General features: G+C 40.1%; 1 protein-coding gene across 4 annotated transcripts in view; it reads right to left on the bottom strand.

Annotated features, from left to right (window-relative positions):
• The window catches only part of AKAP7 (A-kinase anchoring protein 7), a 121746-nt gene that overhangs the window by 94021 nt on the left and 14563 nt on the right, over positions 1 to 13162 (bottom strand). For all 4 annotated transcript variants that reach the window (XM_057740121.1, XM_057740119.1, XM_057740118.1 and 1 more), the window contains exons 3-4: positions 11313 to 11452; positions 3062 to 3198 (exon numbers count right to left, since the gene is read on the bottom strand). In XM_057740121.1, coding sequence (XP_057596104.1) covers positions 3062 to 3198; positions 11313 to 11452 — 277 coding nt within the window. The remainder of the gene's footprint in view (positions 1 to 3061; positions 3199 to 11312; positions 11453 to 13162) is intronic.

Raw genomic sequence — 13162 nt, 5'->3', positions numbered from 1 at the left:
TATACATGCCATAGCCAAGACCCACTTCCAATAAGAGAGTTAAAACCTAAACTTATCAATCAATGGTAACTCAGTCTTTTCTGGTTTAAAAAGGTCTCTTTGGGGTACAATTATTCAGTTAATTCAAACCTCCTTTCAGGATTGTTTTCCCTTTCCCTCTCCCCTCCTCATGCCCTCACTCAAGAGAATGAATCCAGCATACTCTTGTAAGAGGACTTAAGAAGGTCTTTGATCTGCTTGTTGTTTGGGTCCTCAGAGACTCCCGTTTCAGGGTGACTGGTTTGGTCGTATCCAGCGTGCCCCATGCTGGTGTCCACGAAAGCCCATGTGTTCTTTCTAGGCATTGCGCTGGCATGTGCTGCTGAAGCACAAGATCCCTGCGGGGGTCTCTGATCAAGAAACTCATACTCAGCAGTGTCCTCATCCCTCATCCTGCTACTTCTGATCCACTGATTCTTTTGGAACTTCCAAGTCTACCCACCAGGGCACAAGGAAATTTCTGGATCTACCTATATACCTTGATAGGCAATGGGAAATTGAAGGAACTACCTCAGGTTCGTGTGTTTAGAAATCTCCCTTTGATCTACCAGCTGTGTGGCAGCACATTCTTCCAGCATTATTCAACAGGAACTTCTCTAAAGAGCTTGAGTTTTCCCAGCTACACCCTGAGAACCCCAAACTACGGTGAGTATCTCTATCGCTCCCAGTTCTCTGCTTCAATACTGGTTGGAACATTCAACCCCAAAAGGGGAGCCAGGATGTGTCTGTCTTTGTGCCTCTTCCTCTGATTTGCTCACTCCACCCAGCACCAGAGGCCCTCTATAGCCCTGGACAACAACCCTCCTCAAAGCTGGCTGTGCTTTCACTGACCACGTGAGGTTCTTTTGAATTTATCACTGATTCAGTGTCTCCTACTTGCCACCCCTGAAACCAGCTCAGTATTTGCTCCTGCTCTTACCACTGTGTTCGTTAATTTTATTTGTCAACCGAGGCCATGATGCCCAGTGTTTAGTCAAACACCGGTCTACATATTGTTGTGAAGGAATTTTTTTAGATGTGATGAACATTTAAATCAGTAGACTGTGAGTAAAGCAGATCATTCCCCAGAATATGGATGGGCTTCCTACAATCAGTTGTAGGCCTTAAGAGAAAAGACTGAGATCCCCTAAGGAAGAAGGAATTCTTCCTCCAGACTGCCTTTGAACTTGAGACTATACTATCAACTCTCGCCTGGGTCTCCAGCCTGCCAGACTGCCTTGCAGATTTTGGACTTGCCAGCCCCCACAATCATGTGAGCTAATTCCTTAAAATAAATCTCTCTATGTATCGCTATAGCTGTACATATGGCTCTGTCAATTTATCTAGATAACCAAATGGATATGCATCTTATTGGTTCTGTTTCTCTGGGGAACTTCAACTAGTCCACCATTCTAACACTCGGGGCACCACTCATTTTCTCGCAGGCTTTCATCTTGTGTCACATCTTCTCTGGTTTCTTCTCTTTTAAGAGCATCAGAGTATCTCTTTTTGCTTCTGATTGGCAAAGTGAACAGTGAAAGCGAGTTAAGTAGAATCTTCTGGTTCTCTCTGTCATCGCAGGGTACTCAAGACCTGCTCTTGGATGGATCATGTTGAGACAGATCAGAAGACTGATCCCTAAAGACATGTGGTTCTACTATTTAAAAAGCATCACTGGGGCTTCCTAGGTGGCACAATGGTTGAGAATCCGCCTGCCAATGCAGGGGACACGGGTTCGATCCCTGCTCCAGGAAGATCCCACATGCCACGGAGCAACTAAGCCCGTGCGCCACAACTGTTGAGCCAGCGCTTTAGAGCCCGTGAGCCACAACTATTGAGCCCATGTGCTGCAACTACTGAAGCCCAGGTGCCTAGAGCCCATGCTCTGCAACAAGAGAAGCCACGGCAATGAGGAACCCGCACACCACAACAAAGAGTAGCCCCCACTCACCGCAACTAAAAAGAAAGCCCATGCACAGCAAAAAAGACCCAACACGGCCAATAAAACAAATAAATAAACTTATAAAAAATAAAATAAATAAATAAAAAGCATCACTACCAGAATCATAATTTGACTGTATATTTGTTTTTCCCCTTTTATTTTCCCTTTTCCTCACCCCCTCCCCAATCCAAGCCTTGTTCCTCATCCCCTCAGGAGATTATATGTCAAGGTAGAAAACAGAAGTAACCTGTAACCTGTAATTCTGGTTTTGGCTTCCCAAAGAGCTTAAATTTGAGCTTAATCCAGAGGGCTATGCAGGCGGTAACAGGGCAAGGGGCACTCATACTGACAGACAGAGCATCCCAGAGAGTTGGAGAAAGAGCACGGTTTCTCCACTCTAGGCTGGAAAGCAACGATCAATGACTAACACTCAACTTTTATGGCACAGCTCTGGGTCTGGGGTGCAGGGTGTACAGGTATTCTAGGAATGATGGAGATAAAAACAAATTAATCTAGTACATGACAGCTCTAAGAGCTAATAATATCAAGTGTCTGCTATGTACCAGGCCCTACACGAAGAGCTCTTACATGTACTAACACACTAGTTTCTCCATTCACTTAAAAAGTAAATGATGTGCCCAAAATTGGGCAGCTATTAAGATATGGCTGGGCCATGGCTCCAGAGTCTTTGCCTGGAATCCTAACCTAAATGATCAGACTCCAGAGTGCTTACATAAGTAACATGGACAAAATAACTGCATAACCAATGCATTTGGTAACAATAACAGAGTTTAAAGGTACAGATTAGGGGCAATTCCCCGGTGGTCCAGTGGTTAGGGCTCTGCACTTTCACTGCAGAGGGCATGGATTCAATCCTGGTCAGCAAATTAGGATCCCGCAAGCCGTGTGACGTGACCCAAAAAAAAAAAAACTATCAATCAGGAAGAATATTTATATAGCTAATTCTGTACATTGACTTATTAATTGGAACAAATTATAATAATACTTCTTTAGAATTTCAGTGCCTCTTTGGGGTCTGCTATGGTTACTCATATTAAAGTAATAACTTAGAAAACAATTCCAGAAACACATATTACTCACACGTTTACTTCATCTTCACTGAATAACTGCATCACAAGCAGGGTAACATGAAAGGAACCATCTCTGCTCATTGCTTCAGCCAGTCGCTGATCTTGCTGTATTATTGCATTTTGCAGGATCTTAATTCCTTCTGTAATCTAATCACACACAGACAAAAGAGAGATTAGGTAAGCAAGATATCCTTATGGCAACGCTGAAATCAAGAAAAGAAATAAGCAACAACTGAAATGAGAACAATGTCAAGATTCTTCAACCAAACAATGCTTAATTGTCTACTTATTCTCAAATATCCTGGAGAGATGACTTGGAAAGTTTAATAGGATGTATAAATTATAAAAAATCACATGATGTTTCTCCATCTTAAAAGCATCAAGCCCAGGACTTCCTAGGTGGCACAGTGGTTAAGAATCCACCTGCCAATGCAGGGGACACAGGTTTAACCCCTGCCCTAGGAAGATCCCACATGCGGTGGAGCAACTAAGTCCGTGGGCCACAACTATTGAGCCTGTGTGCCGCAACTACTGAAGCCCACGTGCCTAGAGCCCATGCTCTACAACAAGAGAAGCCACCACATTGAGAAGCCCAAGCACCACAATGAAGAGTAGCCCCTGCTCTCCACAACTAGAGAAAGCCCGTGTGCAGCAACAAAGACCCAACGCAGCCAATAAATAAACAGATAAATGAAATAAATTTTAAAAAATAAATTAATTAAAAAAAACAAAAGTCAGGGAATAGGGTACTGGATTTAAAAAATAAAAAATAAGGACTTCCTAGGTGGTGCAGTAGTTAAGAATCTGCCTGCCAATGCAGGTGACATGGGTTCAAGCCCTGCTCCAGGAAGATCCCACATGCCGCAAAGCAACTAAGCCTGTGTGCCACAAGTATTGAGCCCGTACAACTATTGAGCCCATGTGCCACAACTACTGAAGCCCACGCACCTAGAGCCTGTGCTCCACAACAAGAGAAGCCACCGCAATGAGAAGCCCAAGCACTGCAACGAAGAGTAGCCCCTGCTCACTGCAACTAGAGAAAGCCTGAGTGCAGCAACGAAGACCCAACACAGCCAATAAATAAATAAATAAAAATTTTTTTTAAATTAAAAAAAAAAAGCATCAAGCCCAACACCCTTCTTTTACAGACTAGGTCACTGGTTGAGTGGAAAAACCCTCAATGGCCATGTATCTTCTCAGAAACTTATCCTTGGAATATACTGTATGACTCACTATAATTATGATCTTTCCTAAAAATAAAAGTTTTGTTCTTGCCACAGAAAGGTCAAACCAGCAGACAACATTCCATTTCTGTTGGCAGTAATATTTATTTGTCCCCAAGCGAATGTGTCTGAGAACCCACTCTTCATGGCCTTTAAGATTTTTTAGGACAGCAATAATTTCAACAGGAATGACTAATGTCATTTCCCCAGACATGTGAGGAGGGTCCTAACCATGGAGAGAGAGCTGCAAAGGAGTCTAAATGCGTATGTCAGAAAAACTGTACAGGCTGCATCCAAGCAAAATCCCTGGTCCCTCATCAGCCTGCCCCTCTCAACCTACTGAGAACAAAGAAGAGGAATGATGGCTTTTCCCTCCTCCATTTCCAGTTAGAGACAATTCTACTCAACTTCTAAATGTGAATGCACTGGAAAATAGTTTGAATATAAACTAGCAAACCGAGCAATCCCCAGAGAAAAGAGCGCACGTAGAAGCCCGGAGGTAGCAGAATTAGAGAGAAAAGGAAAAGAAAGAGGGCTGGTAGTAGAAGCAGAGCCCTAAAAAGGCAGTAGAGATAAGAAACAACTGAATCACAAGCACAGCAGGCTGTTCTGATACTAGAGAAGCTGTTTCATCCTGAACAATGTTCCCATTATCTGCAGAATGTGACACAGAATGATCGGCATATCATGAGATGCTGTCTTGGGATCTGACTTCCCACATATCTTTACAATAAATCCACACCACCCAAAATAACCTCAGTGTTTCTCTATTCCTTGCAACCTGGAGAACAGTAACACGGGAAACAGTGTTTTCCTGGTAGGATGTTATGCAATAACACCTAATGTAAGATTTCCCAAGGTAAGATGTCACTTTCACAACACCCAACAAAAGAATGTTGATAGCCTGATAGTTAAAATGCTCCTAACGTAACAGTACTCAAAGATCTTAGAGTCAAGAGTTTCCTCTACCTCAATATTAACAAAACTAAATTGTAAACTTCCCGAGGGCAACTTCTATTTCTTCCACCCCACCGTCTCACCACATTGCCTGGTAATAAAAATAATCACAACATTGAAATGACAATAGTAACTACCCTTTCTTGTGTTGTAACTAGGTTCTAGGCACTAGAGTGAGCATCTTACATATATTAGTTCACTGCAGCCTCCTGTCAATCCTATGAGGTAGGTATCAGTATTGTCTGTATTAAAATAAATTGAGGGCTTTCCCGGTGGCGCAATGGTTAAGAATCCGCCTGCCAGTGCAGGGGACACAGATTCGAGCTATGGTCCGGGAGGATCCTACATGCCATGGAGCAACTAAGCCTGTGGGCCACAACTACTGAACCCATGTGCCACAACTACTGAACCCATGTGCCACAACTACTAAAGCTCGTGCACCTAGAGCCCGTGCTTTGCAATGAGAGAGACCACCGCAATGAGAGGCCTGCGCACCACAACAAAGAGTAGCCCCACTCTCTGCAACTACAGAAATCCCGCTCAAAGAGACGAAGACCCAATGCAGCCAATAAATAAATAAGTTTAAAATAAATTGAAACACAGAAGATTAAAAAAATCTTTTCAAGATCATATACCCAAAATAACAAAGGAACTTGAGAAAAGGATAAATTGCAATACATGAGGAAAGATGAGGGAAATATCTGGGGGGAAAAATCCAGGAGAAGTGAGGAAGAGGAAGAGGAGAAGTGGTCAGAGAGCCATGGGGGAAGAGATACAAGGAACGTGTTTTCAAGAGGAGACAAGGAGAGAGGCAGACGTGCGTACTGACTCAAGACATGAAACACTGAGGAAGAAAACATTTAAAGGAGATTCTGAGGAAGTCTTACTGGAACCTGTGTAATAGAACACACGGCCCTCTCATAAAAGCCTTCAGTGTAAGTCTACACTACTCTGCGAGGATTTTACACGTGAAGTTTTGAGAGATTTTTCCAGGTGCAATGAAGTGCTGAGATCGGCCTTCAGGAGTGATGAAGCAGCTCAAGAGGGTTCAGGTTCATGTGGGAAGGGCCTAGCCCAGAGCCAAATAAATCACATGTGCTCAAGAATGTCGGACAGCAAAACAATATACATAATTACATCTTCCAATCGCAGCTGGTACAAATGGTAATTCTGGCTTAACTGATTGTGAAAAAAAGTGGTTTAGGATGAGAACATTTTAATACAGAGTGAGGCAAATTAAGAGTGCTGGACTTGCATCAGAAATCCTGGATTTTAACCCCAGGTCTGCCATGGGTGTAATCCCATAGAGGTCACCTGATCTCACTGAGTCTTGGTTTCTTCAATTGTAAAGCACTGCCAAACTTAGAGCAATGTGTTAAAGTTCACACAGACAAGCACTTTGCAAGCTCTGCACCTTTTGCCTAATATAAGGTATGCAACACTGACAATATTATTAAAATCAGTGGTCTGGGGTCTCTACCCCAGAGGACATGTGTCAGTGCCTGGAGACATTTTCATTGTGACACCTAGGGACTGCCACTTGCACTTAGTGGGTAGAGTACTTGCATTTTCATAAAAACTTAGTCTTCATTCTAAGCTCAAATACTAATTATATATAAATTCAAGACAATGCTCAAAAATGTCTATCCATTTGTATATTCAGCAGTTTAGTTCAATGTCCTACTATTTAGTGCTAGTTTTATACCATTTATATCTTTGAATTATCCAGTAGCTTGTAAAAGTGCAAATTAAAATTTGTAAAACACTTTGAAGACTATTTTTCTAAAGTCACACAGTACTTATAATGCAAAATTAACCTCAACCCATGAAAATTCTAAAGATAATCTAATCTAGTAATGTATTGCTAACTATGCTTTGATGTTCCAGATTAATTTATATATTCCTTGATATTATCTTCAAAAAAATTTTTAATGCTTTTTATTTCTAATTACATTCTTAAAAGATAAAAAGAAAAAAGGAAACTGCTTCAGAGTCTTCTCTGTATGCCATTTTTAAAAGTACCAATGTCATTAAAGGCCAAAGGAAACTAATTTTTACAGCCACTGTTCAAAATTCTACAAAGCCCCTAAAGCTTATCTGCCATCATAATCCACAGTATTGCACAATGCACATTTTTTAAACCTAATATTATAGAGCCATATTTAAGTAGGATATTGAAAGAAACTTTTAAAAATAAAAGGTTATTAAAATCAAATATTTCATTCATTGAGTAATTTCTTTGTATTTAGAGAATAAAAACAGACAGGCATCTGCTAAACCTCACTACTAAGCAATATTCCACATACCTAAAAATAACGCAATAAGAAATTTCATTTTTGTATCTTTTAAGCTTTCTAGTTGATTCAACGCATACATGAGCTCAGAGAAAATGCCTTCAAGTTAGTGCGTGAAGGTGAATAGTTACAGTCTGGCACACAGAAGGAGAATGTCCTTGACCTCATCTTTTGACATTATTTTTGGATTTTTTCTAAGCTGTTAACATATATTATTCCTAAATTTGCTGCCTCAGTAAGATTTAACAGAATTATCACATCAATTTGCTGCCTTTTATTCAAAGCTGAATATAGTCATTTTTCTTGCCTGTCTACGTGATGAAAAAAAACTTGAAAACTTGATGATAGAGCAGTAAGTAGAGCAAAGATAAAAAAAATCATCCTAAAATAGACTTTTCTGTATCTACCAAGTGTTTAACACACGTGATGATATCAAGCACTTTCACAATTACATTTCCCAGAAAGGAACAGAATGCACAAATCATATTTCATCTTTTCATAAGATCAATAATTTTCACATTACAAAATAAAGAAATATAGAATTAAATGTAACAAATGCCTTTTAAAACCCCTAAAGAGTATCATATTTTTCCATTGGTATAAAACAATTCTTACCAAAAAAATTAATACACTCCTAATTTCAGTCAGCTTCTAATTGTTCCCTTGCATTTTTCATTGTTGACTTACCTTATATTATTACCTCTCATAAGAAACCATATAAAACCAACATATGGGCAAATCCACCTAGAACTAATAAAGCAATTCTAGCCAGTTAAGAAATATTTAGGATTTAAACTAATATGTTAATATAGGTAGTGGAGAAACACATACTTTCATATACATGCTATTAGGGTATTTTTATGCAGTCATTCTAATTCATTTTCCAATTCAATTTCTTAAAAATATGAAAATCATGATTTTCCGAAACTAAAACATTCCAAATGTCTAATAATGTGTTTAAAAATCAAAGACCCATGTAAGTCTGAATACTTTTTTTCTTTAAAACTAGATGCCAACAAGTAGAGGCCAAAAGTAGAGCAGCTCATTGTCAATGTGCTAGCTTCCAAAAGCTTGTTTGCAGGTCACTTAATTGGAACTTGGAATACAGTCTCCCATTGAAACAATGTTATTAAATGCTGCTCCTTTTCCCAGGCCTTCCCACAAAAGCCCATAAGTAGTTTCAAAAGGAAATTAACATTAGACACTTCCAAACAAACAAACAAAAAAGGTGCTCATACAAAAGATATAAAAAGTATCTACAAAAAAAAAAAAGTATCTCCAAATCGTGTCCTGTTCCTACTCCTACTCCCCATATTTGCATTGTGCTTTCTGGTACCCACAAAAAAGTCTCTTGAAAGGGAAACACTACATTCTTTGGTTTCCAGGTTACTTGAAACTTGCATTCCCCACTACTATAAGTCACCCCACCCCCTGGAAAACAAACTGCCCTAGAACCTATATTATAAAACCAGCATTTGTAACAATGCATTCATTATTTGTAAATGTTCTGGTTAAAATTTAGTATGCCAGAAACACATCTTCCACGCTGAAATGACACTATTTTGTGTGTGTGCGCCTACTCTTGCCAAGCTCCGTTCTAGGTACTGGGAACTGAGCTGAAAAACTTTGTGAGGAAGACCAGCAAGTGTCAAATTTCAAGGATGACAAATGACAAAAGAAAAGCCATGAAAGTCTGTGTGTGTGTGTGTGTGCGCACGTGTGTTGGCGTCCCAGCAAGAGAAGGCTTTCCGGGGGCAGAGGGAAACTGGCAAGGTCGAGCAAGGCCAGAAGGGCTCACGCAGAAGGAATGAGGACTGAGGTGGGAAAAGCCAAGCCATATAGAACCTTCTAGAATATGAAAGAGCCTTTGTCTTTATCCTAATATCAATGGGGAAATAAGCATGTAGGTGATGTGTCCAGATTTGGGTTTAGAAAATAATCATTATCACCTCCATGTTACACCTGAAGACACTGAAACTACAGCAATTAAGTAACCTGACCTACATCCAACAGTGACGTTTGTGACCCAGCTGTTGTCTGAACAAGGTTTTTCAGGCTCCAAATCCTGTACTCTCCCCACTTTCTACAAAACCTCCCAGACGTTAAGAAGCAGAAACAAAGGCTACAGGTGAAACAAAGCTGCTTACAGGGTGAAAACTAGGGTTGCAAATGGTTCTCTCATCCCCCTCCTCTCATCTTTATGGCCTGAGTCCTGAACTAAGCGGCAGAGGAAAAGAATCTCTCCACCCTCTTTCCCCTTGGTCCCCTTGCCTGCCGGCCCCATACCAGCACATCGCCCCACCAGTCTTCACAGGAGGAGGTGGGAAGCCGGCACAGGGCTAGGAGGGGCCGGGGCAGGCTCAAAGGGGATGCGGAGCTGCAGCGCAGACCAGCTGAGCCAAGAACAGAGGCGTGCAGGGAGTGAGAGAGAAGGAAGGGCCTATACCCAAATTCTACCCTCACAGACTCTGCAGTGGAACAATCTCTAAGCAAGAAGTCAGAAGAAGGAGCCTGGCATCTCCTCTGATCACAAATCACGTGCCCTTGGGGACATCACTTGGCCTGTTTCACAGGCAGTTTCATCAGGACCTGGCCTCTGTCTGACCGGTTAAGTGGCGCCACCTGTGGCATTGTGCTCTCCTCTAATTCCCTTAGGTACACGTGATCCCGAATCTCAGAGAAAACTCTCCAAATAACTCACAAGTATTTTAATATAATATATAATTGCTGGTTACGTTAAACTTTGCATCAGCTAAACACTTTTAAGGCCTATTTTGCTGTTAATCCACCGCTACGTACCAGTAAAATCAGTTTGATTCTTTACTGTAACAAATCCTAAAATCCTGTATTGCTAGGTAATACCATTTCTCTTTTTACGTGTCTTTTCTCTCCAACTAAACTGTATCTCACAAACTAGATATTTTCTAGAGTGTCCTAAAAGAATTTAATTTTTTCTTTCATATTTATTTCTTTGATTTCAATTTCATTTGCTTTGATCTTTAAAAATTCATTAGCATTCTGTAGAAACATTCTAGTTAAATAAAGAGAAAAGCAACCTGAAAAGATGCCCAGTTAAGAGATCAGAGCCCACAACCAAACAGAAATTCAAATCTAGCTCTTAAGATATAAAATTGGGCCAAGACATAAAAACAGTCTTCCAAATGAGGTGTTCTTTCCTAAGGCATTTTAATTCCTATCTCACCACTCTAGAAGGCTTAGATACGGCAGTTTTCCCTCTCAGTCACATACAAGGGTTTCTTAGTGTGGGCCAGCTGGCTGGTCCCATTTCCTATTATTGATGCCACATTAATTTTTCAGACTTTTAATAGATTTCTACCAAGTTTATCATGCACTATTAAGTTGGTACAACAATGAGTAATTTTTAAAGAAATTTCATTGCAATAATCATTACCATAAACTAGACTAAGCAGCAAGAAATTCCAGTTTACTTTCCCCACAGAGATTTCAGAATCTTTTTTTTTTACCAGCTCTCTGCTTCAGAAAGAGTCCTCCATTATGACAATGAACAAACACTTAGAAGGGACCCTGACATGCTACCTGGCAACACTTTTTCAAGTGGCCTTTGCAAAATTATCACTTAAATGATTGTTTAAATAGTATTTTTTTTAATTATTGTTTACTTATATTCTATATTCCCAGTGTGGCCTGACTAAAAATGCCACCAAAGATTCTTAAAAGCTGAGAGCAAATGGGCTTATGTGCATTTAGTGTACCTTATATATAATTTAGAATAAGACAGTAAAAATAATTTTAAAAAAAATAGCACCTCTTTGTTGGTGATCGGAATTGAGAGGAAATAGTTGGGTTGATAATCTTTTTGCTTTTTTTTCCTCTTCTTTGCTTGATCTTTATTGTTCCGTTCATTTTCTTCACTTCTCTCCAGATTTATTTCAGGTACATCAGTGACTAGAAGAAAAACCAAACAATAATATGTCTAATGCATTTAAACAAACAACATAATCAGAAAAAAAGCAAGCACTATACAAGTAGTAAGCATTCATAACTGTCATTTTCAAATCTAAAATAGGAACTGGCAAACCCTTCCGTAAAAGACTTCATAATAGGGCTTCCTAGGTGGCGCAGTGGTTAAGAATCCGCATGCCAATGCAGGAGACACAGGTTCGATCCCTGCTCCAGGAAGATCCCATGCTGCAGAGCAACTAAGCCCGTGCACCTCAACTATTGAGCCTGCGCTTTAGAGCCCGTGAGCCACAACTATTGAGCCCATGTGCTGCAACTACTGAAGCCCACGTGCCTAGAGCCTGTGCTCTGCAACGAGAAGCCACGGCAATGAGGAGCGCACACACCACAATGAAGAGTAGCCCCCACTCACCGCAACTGAAGAAAGCCCCCGCACAGCAAAAAAGACCCAACACAGCCAATAAAATAAATTAATTAATTTTTTAAAAAAAGACTTCATAATAAATACTCAGGGCTTTCCAGATCATGCGGTCTTGCTCAAAACTACTGAAGTCTGCTATAGACAAAACACAGATGAATGGGTACAACTATTTCTAATAAAACGTCATTTACAAAGCAGATAGCCAAATTTGGCCCATAGGCCATGGTTCACTAACCTCTGATCTAAAGCATAACTAACAACCATTCTCTTCCCCTTGACACAATTTTCATGATGCTAGGAAAAATCACTTTTTCATCCATGCTGTATACATATATTTGTAACTTCTACAACAAAACCACTTGCAGCAGTGCCACTTAAAGCTTGGTTTGTGGCCAGTGTCACGCTACAAACTGTTGCAAAAATTGAGAGAATGCTTTATAAACTTTCAGAGCAATTAGGCAAAGTAATTTTGTCTGTCAAATTTTGGCTTCTATTTTGTAGATCTCTTTCTTTAACACCCTTTTTCTAATAATTCATGATTTATTATATTTTGCAAAAGTATCAGTCAGCAACAAATAAGAAATTATAGAAAAAAAATGGCTCTAGACCATAGATAACTTGAGAAACAGTGTGCTTTTTTTAAGGTCATCTTCAAAAGACATTTCCAACACCCAACAGTTCTTTTTTTTTTTTTTTTTTTCCTTCTGGCTGCAGGGCACAGCACATGGGATCTTAGTTCCCTGACCAGGGATCAAACCCACACCCCCTGCATTGGAAGCTCGGAGTCTTAACCACTGGACCACCAGGGAAGTCCCCAACAACCAACAATTCTTATTATGAAGCTATGCTTATTATGAAGTAATTTCCAAATCAGCACAAAGCCATTATCTCTTTCACAGATTCTATCAGCGGCTTCCCTACACATGCAAAACCACGATTAATTTATTTTTCAGGTGTGTCTTCTTGAACAGTAGCTTACTGTTCAAAGTAAAGTATCTCATAGAGACTTTGTAAAAACTCAAATATACTTACATTTTCTGAGGTACGATTTTGGAAAGGGGGAGGGAGGGAGGAAGCACCTTGCCTTACATTCAGTCCTATGAAGTTGGTTTCATCTTTGGGATCAACTATAATAGACCATAGTGACCAAGAGCGCAAGGCCTGTGTGCATCTAATGAAACTCCTTATTTTACACACGATGAAACAGAAGAGAAGAAAAACTTTGAAAAGTGGCTCAACGTCACAGAGTCAAGCCTGGTACCTAGACCTTTTAA

This window comes from Hippopotamus amphibius, chromosome 6 (genome assembly GCF_030028045.1).
Source record: "Hippopotamus amphibius kiboko isolate mHipAmp2 chromosome 6, mHipAmp2.hap2, whole genome shotgun sequence".
Taxonomy (NCBI): domain Eukaryota; kingdom Metazoa; phylum Chordata; class Mammalia; order Artiodactyla; family Hippopotamidae; genus Hippopotamus; species Hippopotamus amphibius.
The sequence above is the reverse complement of the archived record's forward strand: the minus strand, read 5'-3'. Positions and strand labels throughout refer to the sequence as shown.